Raw genomic sequence first — 21,378 nt, 5'->3', positions numbered from 1 at the left:
TGGAACCAGTTACCTGCAGGATCTGTGCTGGGCTAAGCTAATGCTGGAGCCGTCAGACAGCGTTATAGCACGCATGGAGATGAGAAGGGTATGTATCGACTTGTCTTACTCTGGGGGTTACGGTGAATAAGCTAAATTCCTAATAAGTCGGCGTGTTCCTTTAAATAATATTTTGAAAGCACAACTTTAACTTAATTAATGGTGTATTTTTACATGTGTACATTGGTACTTTGTAAAAGAGTAAAGAATCTCAATACTTCTGCTTTAAGACTAGCTTTTTCAGTCTGTATTTTTTTGGTTTTATAAATGAGGAACCTGTGCAATTGAGAAACGTGTAATGATAACCCTGCGGTTAATCTTAGATAAGAGAGTATATGTTTATGTAAAATATTTGTGAACATAAGAGAGGATACTCATGTTTTGGTGTAACCAAGCCTTCTGTAAGCAATGCAACATGAGTTATATGTCAGGTCTCCCCTCTAACTCCCCAGAGGTTGAATTTGCTTTATGAATGCAACCTTCTCATCATGTGCCAAATACTATATTCACATCCTCTGCCAAGTATCACAGAGACCGTTCCCAAGTGAGGGAGAGCACACGTCGACCAGCAAGTCTGTTCTACCAACGACTGTGCTGTGGGAATTTTATGACTTTGAGTTAGAGATGCTTAAATTATCATGTTAGTACAGTTGTAAAAGTGTATGAATAAACAATCCTGTAAAAATGAACCAGAGCCCTCCTCACACCAGACAGTTAAAGAGGTTGATAATCTGGTATGAGTGGGTGTTATTACCAGTCTCATACCTGTCATTCAGATCACTTCTCGATAGGACAAGTATTCACACACATGCTAAACTGCACTCACTAATGTGGGCACTTACTCAGATTTGTTATGCAAATCAGCAATAAGTTTAATAAACTCACTTTGCTTTTCTCTAAATGCTGCAGGATACCAACATATTTTCTCACACTGTCTCAATAATGACAGGAAAATGCTGCATGAAATCACATATTGTAATATTTTAGATGTTATATCAGCGATGTTCATGTGCTGCCAGATGGGGAAAAAACCTACAGCTGAAAATAAGAACATGACTTTAGCAGCTTGAATTTTTTGGTTACAGGCGGATTAACGCTTAACCTGATTTTAGATGACTATCTTGAACAGTGAAAGCTGATTGACAAAGCGTTATCTCTTTGGAAAGTGACTCACATTTTGTGCACTTACTGGAGAAACCTGCTACGTAGTGGTTTCACAAAAACAGGTGCGTGCAAGAAGAATCTAAAGAAAATATTTTATCTCACTGCATCACTAATGATAGAATCAAATCCTTCATGTGACAAGTAAAAAGAACGATTCACGCATTACAGGTCATGGTGACATGGACCTTTAGCACCTGCTTTGAGTGTCTCACATGAGTTAAGAGTATCACAGTCCCTTTAAAGACAAACTAAAGGAATTACCTCATGCAGGACCACTGCAGTCTGGCTTGGCATGAACAATAGCTAGTCTGTGCTGGTCCATCCTACGTTTCTCTCTAGCATGTCTGCGACTGTTGACCACAGCTTGAGTCACATCCTTCCCTGCTCTCCTGCGTGTTTACGGAGTGCTGGCTCTCAATTGCCTATGATATCACGGGCCCTGGGTATTAAGAGTCGCACTGTTTGAAAAGACCTCCAGGACGGGGTGGAAAGAACCATCCAAGGTTTTCTACAACCGCAAGCCTGATACAGGAAACCCCATCCTCTCTCTCACTCTGCAGAGTTTTCCCCACCATTCAGCCTTACTCATTGGTCTGTGGGACAGTTGCCTGCAGATGACACTATGACACCTCACTACGATGACTGCAGTGACATCGCACACGAAATGACGCAGGGAGCCGATGGAACACTTTTCTCTAAATAGACATTTAATGATTTAAAATGTGTGTGGTTACAGACAGGGAAAAGGGAAACAGGTGTCGGGGTGGAAAAAAGGGATTTTTAACTGGTATTCTGTTTACGGTGCAAATTAAACTTCATGTTTACTGCAAAGCTGAATGTCAGAGGAGTCAAACAGCACAACAGCCATGCAGGAGGGCATTGCTCTGGCATGTATCAATGGCATCACATGGAGGTGATAATAATAAAAAAAAAAGAAGATAACTTTGCTTTTCAATGTACAATTATTGAACAAATAACACTGGATTGAAGTTCATTAACATGTAACAAATATATACAGATAATCAACAAATAGGAATTGTGGCAGAACAAAGCAGCTTCATATAAAAAAAATATCCTAGTCAGACTGACCGGAGAGTTGTTAACCTGTGTGGATGTGATTACAGTAACTTTAAATGAGAATTGTAACATACTCCTCTAAATCATTTGACCCATTGTGATAGATTGTGTACATCTCTGCACTATATGTCCTAGATGTAAACATTACTCCTGCTTTCCTTGGCCTCATTCACATTAGTAGCCACACAGCAGTAAAGGATTTTTTTTTTAAACTTTACCTAACTGAAGGCTCCATCTAATATTTGCATTGATCAGAAATCAATATAACTTCAAAAAATAAAAGAAACAAAAAGACAGTCTTCTGGTCTTATGACTGACACCTGCCATTGATAACGCATTAGCAGCTCCACTCCGCCCCCTCAGGTTTCCACCTGCCTACTGCCGGCTGATGCGCTGCCTACTGGGTCCGGAGTTGGTAATCTGAGGAGGAAATGGATAAGACTTAATCAAATGGACAAAAGAAAAGAGAGTATCGGAGAGAAATCAAGTGGAGGCAGCTGATGCTTTCCACCCAAAATGAATGGAATATAAAGGAAATGAGATGAGGATGTTTGGCAATTAGTGGCAACATTAGCAAAAAGACCAACATGTGCAACCTTGGTAATCTCGGGTTGAAGATCAGGGAAGCTGGACATAAAAAAAATTCACTTTCTCACATTTCACAGGACGTTGCCACATTGCCTCATGTTCTGCAGTGTATCCCCTTTTCATAGAACTGTATCAGCTCAAGGCTGGTTCCCACCACATTGCACTGCATTGCCCAACTGTTGCCTAAGGCCTGCACATATGGGCACTCTGCACAAGTATTAGTGAACTCATAACCTACCTCCATTTTGGGTGATGTAGCGCACCCACGGCAGGGCCTGATATCCACTCTTCTCAATGATCTTCAGATAACGCACCTGTTGAGGGAAAACAAAACTTAATGAAAATGATAAAACTATCTTTGAGTTTTTAGGTTTGCAGATCATTGCAGAAGATGATGCAAGTTGCTGGTGTCTAGTGTAATAAATAAGACAACATGCCAAAAGTCATTTGCTGATCCATCCCAGCATGCACTGGTAGAAAGCCAGGATCCACCCTGGACAGGTTGCCAGTCGATCACTGGGCTAACACATACAGACAAACCAAAATATACAATCCCACCTATGGGAAATAGGCAATTCGCCTACTGTTACCTACATGTCTTTGGACTGTGCACAAGTACTGGAGCACCCAAAAGAAACCCACGCAGACACAAGGAGAAAGTGCAAAACAGTACCCATAAAGCCCCAGCCAGTTTGAACAAAGGACTTCCAAACAAGCACTCAATAGCTATGTCCACTTACATACTACAAACTAATTCTTAGCAGGTTTCGAGTATGTAGGGTCTTCAAACTGGACCTGTGTGTAATATATAGAAAATACAGTGCTGAAGTGCATTATGCTGCAGAAGTAGTTTGAGAAGTTTCTATGAATTTTTGATACAGTACTTTGACTTTTGAGCCACTTCTGTAACATCCTGTGCCTACAACATCTGCAAAGGGGCAAGCTACACACTTTTCATAGCCACCTCCATGGCCTACAGCAAGTGTTCGATATACAAAAGACAGACTTCGGTGGAGTACTCCTTTAAGCTTGAAGCGAGCTGCAAGTTGTAGTAAGAGTAGTGTTGTTGGTGAGGAAGCAGTAGTATGAGTCACACTGAGAAGAGGGAAGTAGATACAGAACAGCTTTCAAGGGACACAAAAGTTCATTTACATAACTGTATGTTTCGAGGCCCAAGAGGAAAAAAACCATGCACATCAGCATAATCAAGATACAACTTTCACAAGGCGTTAACCAATATTTCAGCAGACCAGTGTTACCAAAGAGCTGAATTTCGAGAAGACGCTCTCAAAATACTCTGCCATCCTGTCCATCACTGAACATGTTTGCACATTGTTTTTCCCAGTCAGGTGGGGGAAAAAAAAAAACTCTTCTCTATAGTGTTATTATTTAATCGTGTGGTAGCAATATTATCGGTCACTGTGTGCTACAAAACAAAATTACAGATGTATCTGAATGTGCTTTTGCAGTAATAACTTTCACACAAACGTTTCTGCTAAAAGATCTGTGCTGTCACAATTAACAGAGCGCAGCCTTTTTTTTGGGCTGTCACGACATCTCTCTGGGTAAGGTCGCCGTGCCATGACTCTATCATGCCGGTTCCCAGCCAGGAGCTGGACAGACAAGGCAGGAATTTGTGGGTCGAGTAGCGGCGGGCCTCTGGTAAGGCCTCGGTAGTGGCCGCCTTGTTATTACCTTCCACTACACAGTGAGGTCAGAGAGAGAGAGAGAGAGAGAGAGAGAGAAAAAAAAAAAAAAAAAAAAAAAAAAAAAAAAAAAAAAAAAAAAAAAAAAAAAAAACAGACCGTGGCCACCAGACACATCACGACAAAAACATAGACGCAGGATCACCGAGTCTGCCGGCACAGCACTTCTTCCTGAACCCAGCAGCCAAACATGCAGTCGGCCTGACCGTGGGTACGTAGTCAGCAAAACTGCATCCAAAGCCTCCGCAAAATATCATTATGGCTTGTAAGATGAGAAGGGGAGAGGAGGATGTTTGTTGTATCTCGTTTGGTAAGTACAGACTACATGTGTGGTCTGGATTTATCAGTATTTTGGTCAAAAAAACTATGGCCCAAAAAGCATCAGCCAACTTGATTGGGTTTCCTCAGCATCACCTAAAGATGGGAGATTTTAAATTGTAACCACACTTCTGCTGCTATTGCCACTCGGCCAAAGTGTGGGATTACTCCATTTCTAGTTAAATTTACAAGGTGCAGTTACGTGCATCATACACACTTCACATGTGCTCTCCCCTACACTTAGTGGTAGAGTTAAGGGGAACTTTCTCATGCTTTGATATTTACATGTGTCTAATTAAGCTTCACAGCCTCTTCTCACACGTAGAGAGTGGTGTTACTGGCTGCATTAGAGTCTGAGACCCAGTCTGCTGTTACCCTGTAATAAGGGAAAGGTGGCCTGGCACAAGAGCTCGATGGGAATATGGCTCTTAATAGGTTGCCTCTCAGTCAGTGGGTCTCAGTCAGTGTGATTGAAAAACTGAGCAGAGATTTTTAAGCTTTTGGCTTGACAGACAGTTGTACTTTGGAGGCCTACAACGACCCCCCCCCCAAAAAAAACAAGAATCCCCAGGGAGCACTGTAGTTTTCAGTAGTGATAGACCGATTTTATCAGCCGGGCGATATATCGGGTCGATATTTGCGTTTTTACGTGTATCGGCAATGGTAGCCGATCGCCGTTTTTTCCCAGCATTATTTACAGACAGGCATCCACAGTCAGCTCTGTGTTGCTGGATACGCTGCACCCATCCATATGATGCACAATGCACACATAATTTGGGTGATATGAATGAAAGATGATTGCAGAAGTGACACTGATCTGTGTTTTCGTTTATTATTTTTAAAGAAATGGCATAGCAGATTCCGAAAACAAATCCAGCGTGGCAGGGTTTACATTTTTATGTTGTAAATTGAGGGAGCAAAAGCAGTATCGGCTCCAGAAAATCGGCAGCCCGTATCGGTCATCGGCTAAGGCTGACGAAAATAAGTTCGGCATCGGCACTAAAAAAAAAAAAAACGGCCTACTGAGCAGAATGATGGAAATGAATACCTCTGATGACTTTGTGCTCATTTTTCAAAAACCAATCAATTGTGTCCATTAATGGTTAAGGTAGTATCGCTAAGAATGTATTATAAAAACTAGATATTGCCTTGGAATACAAAGTTTTCTGATGATAAACTGTTGTTAGCATGGTAAATCAAATATTATTCCATTGTATATTTGTTTGAAATTATTATATCTGTTTTTCAGGCATTTGTTTATTATTTTTTTTCTATGACTAATTAGGTAAATCCAGGGGGACTGCTAAGAATTCAAAAAAAGCTAAATTTAAGCACAATAACAATTGAAGACATTGACCAGCTCACTTTGATCACTGGAGACTGTGACACTTCTGCCCAAAGGGTGTGTCCGGATTGAAGTGAACAGGAAATACTCCGTTTGTTTTGTGTTTGAATACAAGCCAGCAATGGTTTGTAGAAAACCACAAAAAGAGGATCCATCAACCAAACAGATGAGAAAGTCTGATCTAGTTCTACAAAGATAGCATTATATTATTAGTATTATATGTATTGCTTTTATATTACATTTAGTTTTTTTCTTAAATTTATTTATTCATCTTGAAAGAAAACAACCTTGAACACTAATTTTTTTTTTAGTTAAAGCCATTTTTAATCTTCATTTTTAAAAATGACTTTTAATGTAGCATAGGTCAAGGCTCTGTCAGGCACCTGCCTTTGTCGCTTCAATATGACTTATGTGCACTTGCTTTTATCCAAGCATCTGTTCATTTATGGATTGGCAAAGATTTGAAAGGAAGGAAAAAGAGATTAGTTCTTTCAGCTGCCAAATTACCTTGGAAAATGGCAAGCATTCTTGTACTGCCAAAACCACCCCAATTAAAAGTATCACATATTTCAATTATCTTGGGTTCAACGTTCTTGTTTCCGAGTGGGCTGCATAATGTCTACACAACTTAATAAGGTTTTATTGACTTTCATAGGAAATGTGGAGAAGCTGGAAAACATGACCTCTCAGCTCTTTTAATGAGAGTTACACAGAAAGCAGTGTTAAAAGTTAAGAAGTAAATAAGTGTATCAGAAGGAGAGATTCAGGCCCCCTTATCAGATGAATAGTAACGCTAATAAAAGAGCTTACTGTTAAAATACGCTGGTTATTTAAGTCAGTTTTGAAATATAATTTGATATACAATTTAAATGTTTATACTGTTATATAGTAACTAATTAATGCTCAATAACCAATATACTCTACAGAGAGTGAATAACAAATACTTATTTTTCCTGTGATTGGTATTATAACTCTGCTGTATGTATTAAGCTTTACCATCCACCACTTTAAAGTCTTCACTTAAAAGAAACTGTCATCTTGTTATTTAAGGCAGTGGCATTGATAACTTGTCACATGTCCCTAGCAAAACTAGCATTTAAATAAATGCACCAGTATTTTACACATTCTGGTTCAAATATCACCTAAGAATATTAAAAATCTGCACAATGTCAAATGAGATCTGGTTAATGTAACACTGAGGTGGAATTATGTAAATGTTCCAGTGGAAAACTCGTGTGATAACCTGTGGAAAATGTACCTGTGGAAAACATTTTTCTTTTCGGACAATAATGTAACATTTTAAAATGGAGTTTGTCAAGTTGCCGTTGTTTCCTCACATCAAGACATGGGAAAACTTCATTTTGTGTTACTGTGGTGCTACATATATAATCACAGGACAACTGTGATTATACAGTAAGTGCAGCACATCTGTGTAAGTCTGTGGTCAGCAAGAGTTTTCATTCAAACATGAAGGAAAAACATTAGCTTCTCTCTCAGTTTCATGGGAATCACAATCAAATTCCAATGAATCTACTTACCTGTAACTAAGAATGACATTTTCTATCACTGTGATTTACATGAAGGCAGAGGGCCAAGTCCAAGTTAATGAGCAGTTGGTTTGTTCAACAGTAGAAATGTTCTCTACCACAAAAGGAGTCTCACAGTTTAACTGTGCTCCCTTACTGCCCCCTCTGGCAAAAAACATGAAAAATATGAATTGTTTGAATTCCTGCAATGGAGAGAGAGAGTTCATATGAGAGACACTGCTATGTGCCATACATTCTAAATCCAGGACTAAAGGGAAACAACTGAAAACCACAAGACTATGGACTATGCATGCATGTGCACTGGACGATAAACAAACAGCAGGTGCAAATAAACTGCAGCATTTGTTTTATTTAAATGTTTAATTCTTATTATCTCTCCAAGTTTCATCTTATTTTACCTCTACTAACTTGCTGCTGCAGGTAGGTTAAATCAATTAGTTTTGCAAACACTGCTTGACACAGGTATTGTGTGTGTGCGTGTGTGCTTGGGATGTACCTGGATGCCTGAGGTGGTGAAGTATGGGATCTCAAACTTGACACTAATTGGTGGCTTCCCCTCCTTGTCTTCCGCCTCTACACTCGGCAGACCAAAGTGGGCTCGCATCAAATACTCCTTTCCACCCTGAGAGAAGTCAGAACATAATCTCTATAATACCCAACCAAAACGTCTGGAAACATTACGTGTTCATCCCTAAAAAAGACAAGTTGATATTCTACCGTAAGATTTTTATAAACATCTTTCGTACAAAAATGACAGTTTCCCCACAATGACAAGAGACAGGTGAAAAACACAAGCAAACTGTAACCAAAAATCTTAAGATATTCCTTAAAGGGGCGCTATGCAGTTTTGCCCATTTCTTTGCTGTTTTCTTTTCGCTTTTTGCTCGTAGGTTTCTCTATAGAGCTCCCCCTACAGCTTTGGAATAGATATTTGGCAGCTCCAATGTTTACTCATCACTGACTACTTGCTCGGTCTGTCTGCTGTTTCCTCTTTCTCTGTTCCTCCAACAATGCTTTCCTAGCTTTCGGTTTCTTTTTTGCCGGCTCAGCCATAACGATAGTGTGAAAAACTCCATCGCTACCTTGTTAGCCGGTTCCTGAATGGGCGTATGTGTGCAGCGCCGTGAAGCAATTCGTTACATCGCGAGACCTGATATCATGTGATATTTCCTGACGCTGAGTCCGGCGGCTCGCCGGCCGAAAGTTGCAAGGGTGGTTTTTCCGCTCACAGGCGCTAGTGGGGAACCAGACGACCACCATTCAACTCGGAAAAAAAAGTCATATCACCATTCCAATTACTCCAAAGCTGTTCAGTTAAGGTAAATTAAGCTAAAAAAAACCCGGCAGAGTTCCCCTTTAAAAACCCAAACATAAGATCACACAGTCCATATGTATGATACTCATGGGTCATGCTCACAGGGAAGGACTTGATTGACCAGACGATCTCGCTGTTCTCAGGCACCCACTTTACACTGCCCACTGTGGTCTTGAATTTGGGTGAGTCAGCGTCCGTTGGCACAGGAATGTGGATCTCCACGTTGTTGGCCGTGGAACGCCTTTTGAACTGACTCTTCGCCTGAGATGAGAAAACAAGCATGTCAAGTTCAACACAATGTCTCGCCCTTAAATCCGGGCTTAATGATGGTCACAAAAGTGACCTACCTTGATCATGTACTCGATTCGACTGTGGGAGTGCTTCTCAATGACAGATTCAATCCAGATCAAGGGCTTCACCTGAAATAAAAAAATACATAATTTACCCACTATGAAATTCATTTTAAACAGGCTCTATTACACTTTACATACGTGTCAGTTTAAATTACATATGACACAGTCACCACCTGGTGGATTGCAAGTATAACTACAACCAGAATCAACATAAAATGTTTAAGAATAGGACATCAATTCACTGTGACAACTAATATTCATATACCCAAATTTGCATTATGTGGAATCAGTGTTGTGTGCTCTGCTTTGTAGAGAAAATCAAGGGGAAAACACAGATTGCACAAAACTTGGGGGGGGGACTTGACACTCTGTGTTGTTATGTAACATGTTTCTTAGTGTATCCACCTAAAACGTGTATACAGTTTACTGGCTTACTAGATTTTTAAGGCCGATATTGACATTAGGGAGTTAAAAAAAAATCTGATAACAATATATATTAGCTGATCATAACATAATGAGGAACTAAATGTTTTAACATAAACAATCTCGAACCCTTAAATGTGTGTCTTTTATAATTGTGACCAAGATACATACTGAGCCGGAAGATTTACAGTTTACTTTGGATGAAAAAATATGTAACTTTAATGTTGTTGTGTTGGATGTCACTACATTTTGTTGCGTACATTTTTTTTTTACTGTAGTAGCACTGACCCATGAAATTGGGGTGGGTTTGGGGAAGGAGGAGGTATGACAGGTATGATAGAGTAATATGCAACTCTAGAAAGTTTTATTTTATGTATATAGCCAGACAATACATGTTTAAATGTGGTAAATCACTGAATGACATGTTTCTTAGTAGCTATAACTGGAGAGACCTCTGCTCCACTGTACTACTTCCCCTCCCAAAGGGTTACTGGAAATCCTATTGTGAAACCTTTATCGAGAATTTAACGCCACTTTAAACTTGCTTAACCTGAAGTTTTTGCCTATAGCCTCCCCATTTTCTCATTACATATGATTTTCCACTTCCCTTCATGTTTTTGGTTGTAGAAATGATCTTGGCCTGGTTAATGATGCAATTTAGCCTCATTTCAGCAAAGGCTGGTTTGGCCGAGATCCCATCTCTTTAATTTTTTACAGGTTAGGAGTCTGTGTTTAAATATTCATCTAGCTTACAAACTGTGCCTTCCAAAAAAGTTGTTGTATACATCTTTGCTCAATATAATACCTCAAGAAAGTTCTATCTATCTCTCTAATTCAATCTCTACATTTACGGTTTTGTAAATATTACCCAGAAACCAGGAGGAGACTGGCTGTCAGGAGTACCGGGAGTTATTCTGGTGGGCTGCTTTACAAATTGAGCCAGCATATATTGAAAAATAAAACATGGAATAACACATCTACTCTAGTGTACGATCATGATTCACCTGATTTTACCACAGTTTATCAAACACACTGTTGGATTGATAGTGTAGCGGTTAAAGTAAAATTCTTCAATCTAGCGTAGTTCCTCTAAATGGGGACTCTATGGGTTGTGCCATGCACTCGACACCGACGTTGTAAAGGTTCAAGGAAACGAGGACTAGGGTTCCATGATATATCGACTCAAGTCAATATTGTTATCGCGATATCACGTTGCGCAATATTATATTCAAAGTGTTGCAATAAGTATGAAATATTTTTGTTTATTTTGTGGAGCGCTGCGTCCCGTCCGTTGGCTGTGTGGCTTAGTTGTGTTCAATTTAGAGCCCGCTTGAAACGCTACAATGATCATGTTTCATTGGCCAGTTACATGACACTTGCACATGTCACTACGTGACAAACCCTATGGAGCGTACCATGTGATGTGTGTGCATATTTCGACAGAGTGACAGTGTAAGTGAAGAAATAGATAGAGACGACAAAACGGAACGAATGAGAGAAGCGAAAGAACAGTTGTCCTGTTCTGTAGACATGGTCGTTATTTATTCATGTTGTACCAGTCCAATATGACCATCAGTTGTCATAAGAAAACTTGTTTTATTTGTTATTAATCTATTTTGATGTTTAAAAATATTCATAATCAATACCTAACGAGGACTCACACAAAATAACAAATTTGGCAAGCTTTCCAAATACATTTTACATGAATTATTTAATTTAATTATATATAACGCTTGTCTGTTAGACTGACAAAAAGTGAACACAGAAAGTAACACCCGGGAACGACCATTATGCCATAGGGATCTCTTATATGTTGTAACAACATTTGTGTTAATTGCTGTTGGAAATCAAGATTCCAGGGAAACTATAATAAATATGTATTATTAGGTCAACAGCTACTCCACCTGAAGTTCACAGGAATAGATACCCAACTGAAGGGCCATTAAAATCTTTCTGGAAGAGTTACTAGAATATGGCATTAAGAAGGGCTGTGGGATTCAGCTCTTATTGTGTTGTACTCATCTGTAGTGAGTTCTAGGCACCATCTCATTTAATTTAAAGTAGTAAAGAAGGTTCACGTTACAAGCTTGACTGGGGAAATGTGCCTTGTACTCCTGATTTTGAATCCAAATACATTACAGTGTTTCCCCTAGGTTTGTGGAAGACTTAGGTGCACTTACTTGGCAGGGGATTTCGGGGTCCTCGATCAAGAAAATATTGCGTCTTTTAATTAAGAAAATGCAATTTCACATCATTTTGGACCATAATTACCATATCTGTGTCGAAAACAGTGGAAAAGCTAGAACGAATAATACAAATTAACACTCAAAAAGCTTAAAGACAAAACTTGCTAAATAAGTCTTCTTGGGAGCAACTACAATCATTAGATGTGAGAAAAGTATTTTGGTTACATTTATTCGCCTTAGGTGGTGCCCAAAAACGGCTTGGGTGCTGCACCAAAGCCTATTATGGTAGGGAAAAAACACTGCATTTGTTGCTTGTATTTCCTACAGCTGATTCATTGCTGGATATGGTGGACTGTAAGAACAATATGCATGCAGAACCCAAGAAACTAAGGCCGGCTACACACTGGCTGCGTGGCGTTTATGTTGCGTGTCAGCTGCATGGATTTTTCTGTCTTTACGCACCAGAAACGTGTCTGATGCGGCGCTGCTGCTGCTGGCCTTGTCTGTACACATGTAGGTTTCCCATTGATTACTGCACTCAAGCAGTAGCATACTTCATGTTAAACATAAATATATACTGATTTGATTACAGCAAAGACAACGTCGGCAGTATCGACGGCAAAATAGGCTACAGAATATTTCGTTTTGTATTGACAAGTGCAATATTTGAAAATCTCTTTTTTTTATTACTGCATTTATGTCAAAACCTAGAGACTTTCAAACGTCAAAATGTAATTTACTAATATGTTAATTAATATGCATTTGTGTCAAAATGACACACATATACACACTCTATTTTGCCTGGAAACGCTTCCAACACGCTTGCGTGTCGCGTGAAAAATAAGCGTCAGTTCTATTTCTCGCACGTCTCAGGCGCGGCTCGAGCAGCGCCGAAAACGCGTGCATCACGCAGGCAGTGTGTAAGCTCTAACCTGTTAACATGGGAGCCGAAACGAAAACCAACACGCCGCGCATCTGACACGCTCACGCGACTCAGCCAGCTCAGAAAATGACCACCTCAGAAAATGACCAGCAAGGGATTTTGTACTTGGCAGGTGTTCATTTCACATCCTTCCTCTTGTTAGGGGTCAGTCAATCGAACTGCCAGAGCCTGCTGGTAGAATACACAGGGGACTGGAAGGTGTCTGATCTACAGTACTCACGTGAGTGTTGAGGCGGTAGGACATGAGCTCAAACTCTCCATCAGGAGGAATGAAGGAGATGGTGCGGTCGTTCTCAAAACGAGACAGACGGACACACTGGTGAAACTTCACATCTTCCAGCTCTACTGATTTACTCTTTCCTCCTCCATGAAAAAACAAGAGATGATATTAAAAGAAGAAAAATGCAAGAAGAGTGAACCTGCATTACATGAAATGGTATAAATCCGGCATAGGTGAAATTGCATTTGTATACAACTTTTAGGGGTTTTCCAACAAGTGTCAGGGAACAGATATGATGTCTGACAATGGGTGCCAGGAAGAATAGTCTGATTGTCACTCTTCTATACTTTGAAAGGGTTTATCCATCAAATTGTCCGTCAGGCAGCTCCTCACCCAGTTAACACAATATGACCAAAGTCTGTTATAAGAGAGCACTCACTTCCAGTGTTTTCAAACAGAACCTTGTCGTTGAGGCCCAGCCGCAACTCGGGCATTCCAGACAGGAAGACACGCATCTTAATGGAGCCAACGATCTCACTACGTAGAACATTACCATTGGCACTAACCTGAGAAATATAGGGATTACATGTGTCACAAACAACCACGTAAAAGAAAGCATTAGCCGCTTAAAGAAGGCACTCGCAGCAGCAAAATCAGCTAGCTGATACTGTGACGCACACTGTGAGGAAGTTTACAAGCTCTGTGACTGGCATTCCTTAACTCTTAAGCAACACAGCGCTTCTAAAACAAGGTGTTCCTACCAGGAGGTTGACTGACTCAATGACGTCCAGGAAGACCTCATTCTTCCTGTACTTGATGCCCTCTGACCTCCAAGAGACAGCATTGGTGACTGTGGCGGGGGGTCGCGGGGCGCCGGTGTCTAGCTTGTGTCCCTCCTGGGTTATGTATCTGAGGGACAAAAATGTAAACACTGAGGCAAAATAGAGAAAAGGGGAAATGAACTGTCTGCAGAAGTGAGTTACCAGAATGCATCAAAGAAGAACAGAGACTCTCAGTCTCAGGGTTACTAAATAGGGAGGATTGTCTGACTTATTACTGTACTCAGGACACTTGGGGGAAATCCATAAGTTAGCTTGTACATGTACATGAAAGTAAGCTTCTTTTGCCTGTCAAATATATAGAAATGACAAAATAATACCACAAAGCTGAAAAAAGCCATCTGTAAAACCTGATTTAACGGCTACACCACAATCAGTGCATAACACTTTACATCAAATAGCTGGTTTGACAGGATGTGCTACACCGATTGGTAAAAACACGAGGAAATGTCATCATGAAAATTAGCGCACAAAGAAATAGTTGATCAACAGATAATCAAAGACAATTTGATAAAATCGACAAAGTTGATTATCAGGTGAAAAAATACCATTAAAAAGCATTTAAGATACTCAACTGTTACAATTTCAGCTTCTTTTTTTTTTATTTAAATAATTGTTAACCGAATAAATGTGGGTTTTTTGATCACACGTCAGACATAAATTTGGACCCTGGGACAGACTAATAAAAAAAACACATAAAAAGTCTTTTTTTGTCATTTTATAGACAAAACAGCAATCACAACATGATCCAAAGATTAAACAATAATGGCAGTATTCATTAGCTGCATCTCTAATAAATATATATAAAGTTAATTGCAATGAGACTACAGCAAAGAGGATACTTACTCCTGCAGAATTTTGCTGTCGGTGGTCTGAGGATAACCGAAGTCCATCAGCTCATCCATCAGCTCGTATATGATGACAAAGTTATCTCTAATGCTCTCTTCCTCCAATTCTTTGAAATACTCTGAAAAAACCTTAAGGACACAAATGTAGTTTTATTAACCAGTACATTACATTATGTCATTTAGTTTACGCTTTTATCCAAAGTGACTTACAATTGCTATACATGAGCAACTATGGGTTAAGTATCTTAATCAGGGACTCATTGGTTGATGTATCGCAGTGGGAATTGAACCCAGATCTCCCACACCAAAGACATGTGTCATATCCACTGCTTCCACCCACCCGTTGACTTGTTAGTGTTTTTAATAGAGTTAACCTGCTATAAATGAAAGCTCATAAGGCATTCAGTCCTACCTGGACAATTTTGTACAAGAAGGAGAAGACCAGCGAGACGCTAGCGTTTTTCTTGGATGTTGCGACCACTGATGTGATGTGTGTTAAGAATTTAAGCTACAAGAGCTGTAAATCCACATACAAAGCATAAAATATAATAATAGTGTTGACAAGTTGTGTGGGTAAAAACACAATGCAGTGAACAATAAGGATACAGTAGAGGTTATTGTGTTTGATCCACATAAAACGGACTCCTCCATGGGCCAGGATTGGAGAGAGGGTCCCCTCCTCCTCTTTGTCCATCAGAAGGGTCATGAAGTGCTCAATCTCAGACATGTCCACATCCCCCCGGTAATTTCGGCACACCAGGACCTGAAAGGGAAAGACAGTATTTGTACAGCTAGCAATATCAGCTGCAGTACAGCCGGTAATGTTGAAAACCTGATGAATATCATGAATATATAGTAATGAAATAGTTATTAAAATGTTGGTGGTCAGTTACCAATGTGTAAAGTTACCAATATAGCCAAAATCAATTATATTTCCAAGTGTTGATTAATTTATACTTTCTTTAGTCATCCATCATGAGATACGTTTTGCCCTGATATATTTTGTGTACAAACAAAATTAGATGGAAAAATCTAACATTTAATTACAGACAAACACCTTTACAACACTGCCTGAAACATTTTTTTGTAAAAAGTCCACTTTTTTATTCCACATTCACTAGCAGCTGCCATAGACTATAAAAACAATCCTGCCTTGTCTATGATGCACCTGTTACTTTAACTGTTTTACTCCACTTAAACAGAGCTGTGGGTGGCTGCAACAAACAGATGTTAAACTCGATTCTTCTGGAATGAAATGCATATCAATGAATAACTTATATGCCGAATTTACCAAAATACGGTAAAGGTTGAAAATATGTTAATAGGTATGTCATGCAATGTATGTAATGCCTTGCATATAAGCAAGGAGCCGTGAAACTGTATAATTTTGAAGGGAGTTTTGGCAACCGTTTGACAATGCCTGCTGCTAACAGCTGGTCACCTGTTTTGTTTTCTTATCGTTACGTGGCCTAATATTTCTGAGTTTAAACATCATATGAAACCGACCTCCTTGTTTGGATGCACTTTACGGTCTTAAATTAAAGGCCCAAACCTTAATACAGATTATCAACGTATGCCGATGCATTAGCTAGCTAGCCTGCTGCAGATTAAGCCACATCATAATCTGTCAAGGAAGAATGTGTTAGCAAAGCTACTAGCTAGGCTAACGTCAGTTTAGCAACGTAGCAGGCTGTCCCGTTATCTTACCTTTCCTTTTAAATCCAAGACATACACTGCACTCGCAGACATCTTGAACTAATTTATACGAGCTTAGTTCAGCTCTTTTTCAGATGCTTATTGATAATGTTTGATATTAACTACTTCAGGGCTAAAAATAAAAGAACAGACTTTCATTCATAATACTGTAAAGAGGAAAGCCACCCTTCCCTTTTTGTCACACTCACACCATCCGTGCATCTAACGAGCGCCCCCTGCGGAACAGGAGGATGTAGTGCTCCAGAGTGAGGTATGACCATCGACTGTATATAAAACTAGGGTATGACCTATTTTATTCAGTCCATGGTTGTGACCACGTCCTGTATGAAGTTAATGGGTATGACAGATAAGTGTGTTTTCCCATGAACATTTAATAATTGATAGATTTCTTTATGAATGGATGTGGTAAATAGCTTTTATTTTAAAATATAGGCATAAAAATCAAATTAAAAATAAGTGTTGACTTGTTCTGATAGAAGCAACATGTCACCTGCTTATCCTGACAGCCGTTTCCATGTTTTAGTCTCATCCCATTTCTGTAGACATGGAAGCATAGGATGAAATCCTTGAGAGATTTATCTAAATGCCCATATTCAGTTTCACATTTATAATATTGCTGCTAACAATATTATTGTATTTTAAATTGTCCTTATTCTATCTTTTGTGATAAAGCGTGTGTGTAGTAAAAATTTGTTAGATAATACAAAAGTTAGAACACAATGCACAGACCCGAAATAGATTAAATTTGACCAAGACAACTATAAATCCCTGGTTTGCATTTCTTCCATGCAAACATGCTCTTCAGAAATTGCAAACAATGTTAAAAGCTTCCATGGTTTCTGAGTTGTTACAGCAACCTGCCTCTTTTTGTCATCAACCTTGTTTTCATCCTGTATCTCTCTCTACTGGACGAATGGTTGATCTTTTCCAGTTTACAGTTTTTAGGGAAAACCGCTCTTGCCACATGATGATCACCAACCATTTTCAACTGCAATGCAAACTGTTTCCACAAAGTTGGTAGTACACTATTGTCTCATATTGTATGCTGTATGAATTGGCATTAATTGATACTAAACGGCATAGCACAGACCGTGAAAAACACCCCTAGACCACAAGAAGACAAAACTCTTTTACACAGATTTAATGAAAATAATCCAGACACTTGTGGCTCGGAGGAGGAGACACTGATACATTGTATTTACATAACCTCTCTGCCCACGTCTTTGCATCTTGGGTCTCTTTCCTGATGATATGAAACTATCAAAATCTGAGGTAAAATGCTCCCTCTTTGTATCCAGGATAAATATTGTATTACTCTTCAATGGAAAAATTCTGAAGAACCAGCTATTAATCAATGGCTGAATAGCCTCTCAATCTGCCTAGCCATGGAAAAACTGGCGTATGCAAGGCCAAGTAAAGAACATTCTGTATGCACTACCTGGAAAACCAAGTTACCCAACCAACGCTGCACTTTCTGATGAAGAAATGTTGCGTATGACAAAAGGAACTATACACATTGTGTTTTTTGTTATTGTTGTTACTTGTTTGTTTGATGTTGTTTTTTCTTAATGTTTTCTGTGAGTGTATCTATATTTCTTTTTTTATTGTTGTTGCTTTTGTGTCCTTATTTATTGTGGAAGATATGAAAAAAACAATAAATATATCCAACAAGAACACAAAAGTACATCGAGAAGCATTTCCACATACATTTGACCGTCAAGTAGCTAGTTGGGTGGTAGGTGGTAAATCATGCATAATCAGCCAATCATTGTCTTTCCATTACAATATTGCTAATATGTGTCTAACCTCACTAAAGTTGAACTCAGAGTTTGTGCCAATCTCCACTTTTATAAGTGCTGGTGTGACCTACCTAACTTTATACTGAAACTTAATGAACTTAATCATCTCACCGACTATAACTGCTGATGTGCAAATCTTAAATGGCAGCCAAGCAACAAACACTGACTTCATCAGAGGTGAAAATACTCCTGAAACATTAGTAGAAGCATTGCTGCTTCATATATCTAAAAATATACCACTTATTAATATGTCAGTGTATAATAATAAACAAAGCCACTGGAGTAATTATTGAGGTAGTACAGGCTTAACATTAAAATAACTTTGGTCTAAAAGCCTGTTCAAGTATGCTAACCCAAACAGATGGTACTTTTCACCTCTGATAGAGATGTGAAGTGATAAAGGATAGCAAAGAGATACAACGTGCGATGTGTGAACGAACAGCTGGGTAGTTTTGGAAGATACACAGTGAAAGTTCTGCATTGACATTTGATAAAGTTAAATATAGAGGAAATTGAAGCAGAGACAGAAAAAAGGACTACCATCCAAGTTTTTTTCTCTAAGAACACCCACCCCCTTTGGTGTGAAAAGCCTTTCAGCACCGGGCTTGTGTGAGACAACTGTGCCTCATCAAAGTGACAGATCTCTGATCCCCATTGCTGGTAAGAAAGAGTCGAGACATTGTCAGAAGTCATAGATACAATGTTACTGAGTTACAGAGCCAAATATAACAGATTGCCAATTCCCTCAACCACTTCCATCAGCCTGCTTACATACACTCACTGGATGTAGTTGCGTAGTTAATGAACATGTTTGTACAGAAGCCTCAGAGCTGAACAGAGCTGACATGTTTACTTTTGTTGTGGAATGGGTTAGTCTCAATACACTATGAGTCAGTGCATCACGCAGGTGTTACAGCCTATATAAGTCACATGTGCAGGTGTTGCCACAGCAAACTTTAGGAATATCAGATGCTCATTAGTGTCCCTTTAGACTGATACTGTAATACATGTTTTCAGTGTGTAAAAGTGATCATACAGTGACAACATTTAACATAGAACTGTATGTGTCCACATATCCCTTGCATGACATCAAGCACTTAAGGCTATTAAAACTGTACTAGTTTGTATTCTTTATGGTAGCGTTCGTATACTGTACACTCTAATCTGTTCCACCATTCCCATGGCTTTGTAGTTTATACTTAGCAGGACTTTGACTCTACTCCCAAGGCGATCCTGTGGCTTTTGGGGGAGTTTTTACCATACAAGGAGAAGAGGAGTTTTGCTCGGTTTCCTGTGGGAGGGTTCTGATTTCTCTCACTCTGCATCTGATTCACTCTGTCTCTATTTCTCTCTCCCTCCCCTCCTCTCTCTTTCTCCCTCTCTGTTCTCCTCTTCTGGGTTGGCTCCAAACCTCTTTTCTGCTTACTATACAACCTGAAAAGAATTTTATTAAAAGCTAAACGCTTCCAAAATCAATATTTCCTACATTAAATTGTCAGAATTGTATCTGATCAATCTATTATCATAACATTGTGTGCAGCCAGCATCCTGACAGACCAAATAAGGCACACAGTCATGTCATGATATAAGCTTGTGTTAACCCTAGGATTGTAAAGCTATTAAACTGCCACCACTTTCACAAACTTGGGCCAAAAAAGGCTGCAGTTTGCCTCCCCTGCTAAAAAGAATTCTATTTGTCCACTTAGAGTCTCTAACTCTCAAAGAGAAAATATTTGTGGATCTATGTATCTGCTGGCTTCAATTTGACAGATTTCAGTTACACACTGGCTAACACACAGTTCTTTACATACCAATGGATGTGATATGAGACCGAACTGGCCCTAACCTAACACTAAATTGCCTCAGCCAATCCTGCATACCTATCCTGTGAAAAACCATCATAAATCTCCAAAATGGCAACTTTTCAGATACTAAGAAAAACAGCACTGTTTTTAGCTTTGCAACAATGCATTTTTATAAAATCAATGTTTTCTTTTTTTTTTATTGTTTTAGTTTAGGTGAATTTTCTCAACACATACATTAACATGAATTTCACTGGACCGCAACAATATGCTCCTCAAAGCTCAAGTTACCTACATATAACAATCTTCCTGGACAGTGTCCTCTGTGCACAAGCAGGACATAACATAACATAAGGAATAACATCAAATATAAGAGGATACACACTGCAAAAGTGGCAATGCAACATGAAAAACAAAAGATGCATGTGTCAGAGTTTATCTTCTGATGTCACTTAAATGTCCACTGGACTCACTGTTTTTTTGACTTTCCTTGTAATCTTTATTTTTAGCCAGGGCAGCTGGCACAGAAGAGTTGAAAGCAAGCAGACAGGTCCATTAGTGATGTCATCAGCACACACACAGACAAATGCAGCTCCATTTTCTAAATATCTCATAGGTGCATAACATGAAAGTCCTGTTGCAGTAACACAAGTTGTTTTCCACAGTAAACAATATTTTTTTTATATTGTGCGCTTTACAAATAACAGAAAACAGATCTAAAAAAGGACCAGACCAATAGTAATTAAGAGGATCTTAATTGCAGAAGACTTATGGTTTATGCCTGTGTAGCTCGACTGCAGCGCTCCAGCTGCCTGTGTAGATCGCATGCAGACAGCTCTTTCTCTAAATTTTCCAACAGCCCCTTTTCATTCAGCAGTATGACAACTATGTCCTTTCTAACCAACTCTGGTATTACCATCAATTTGAAAATTCCTAAGTAAGAACACAGGGATATAGATATGCAGCCCAAAGCGGAAAAATAAATGAACCTTCAGTAACTCATATTACTAATGTGAACAATAATCTTTTGATGTCTGAGTTCTGGATAATTTTCGTTCCTCTTATATGCTATTTCTCTCCTGTTGTGTTCAAAACAGAAAGGCCATGATCCAAATAAGGAGATAGGAGATCTACACCATGTCATTGGCAC

At 39.2% G+C, this 21,378-nt stretch overlaps 1 protein-coding gene across 2 annotated transcripts; it reads right to left on the bottom strand.

Moving 5' to 3' along the window:
- Window positions 1-1,887: 1,887 nt before the first annotated feature.
- Window positions 1,888-16,824, bottom strand: ap1m1 (adaptor related protein complex 1 subunit mu 1). Of its 2 annotated transcripts, none has more exons than XM_039816329.1 (12): window positions 16,619-16,824; window positions 15,518-15,674; window positions 15,324-15,391; window positions 14,910-15,040; window positions 13,986-14,133; window positions 13,664-13,790; window positions 13,225-13,367; window positions 9,447-9,518; window positions 9,202-9,360; window positions 8,281-8,406; window positions 3,107-3,182; window positions 1,888-2,700 (listed from the first exon to the last, which is right to left on the bottom strand). In XM_039816329.1, exons 1-12 carry the CDS (start codon window positions 16,658-16,660, stop codon window positions 2,678-2,680), a joined length of 1,272 nt encoding a protein of 423 aa, XP_039672263.1. In that variant the 5' UTR covers window positions 16,661-16,824; the 3' UTR covers window positions 1,888-2,677. The 2 variants fall into 2 exon arrangements, with proteins under 2 accessions (XP_039672263.1, XP_039672264.1); XM_039816330.1 differs by having other exon boundaries at window positions 13,225-13,364.
- Window positions 16,825-21,378: the final 4,554 nt, after the last annotated feature.

This window comes from Perca fluviatilis, chromosome 11, assembly GCF_010015445.1.
Source record: "Perca fluviatilis chromosome 11, GENO_Pfluv_1.0, whole genome shotgun sequence".
NCBI lineage: Eukaryota > Metazoa > Chordata > Actinopteri > Perciformes > Percidae > Perca > Perca fluviatilis.
This window is presented reverse-complemented; position numbering and strand designations above follow the sequence as displayed.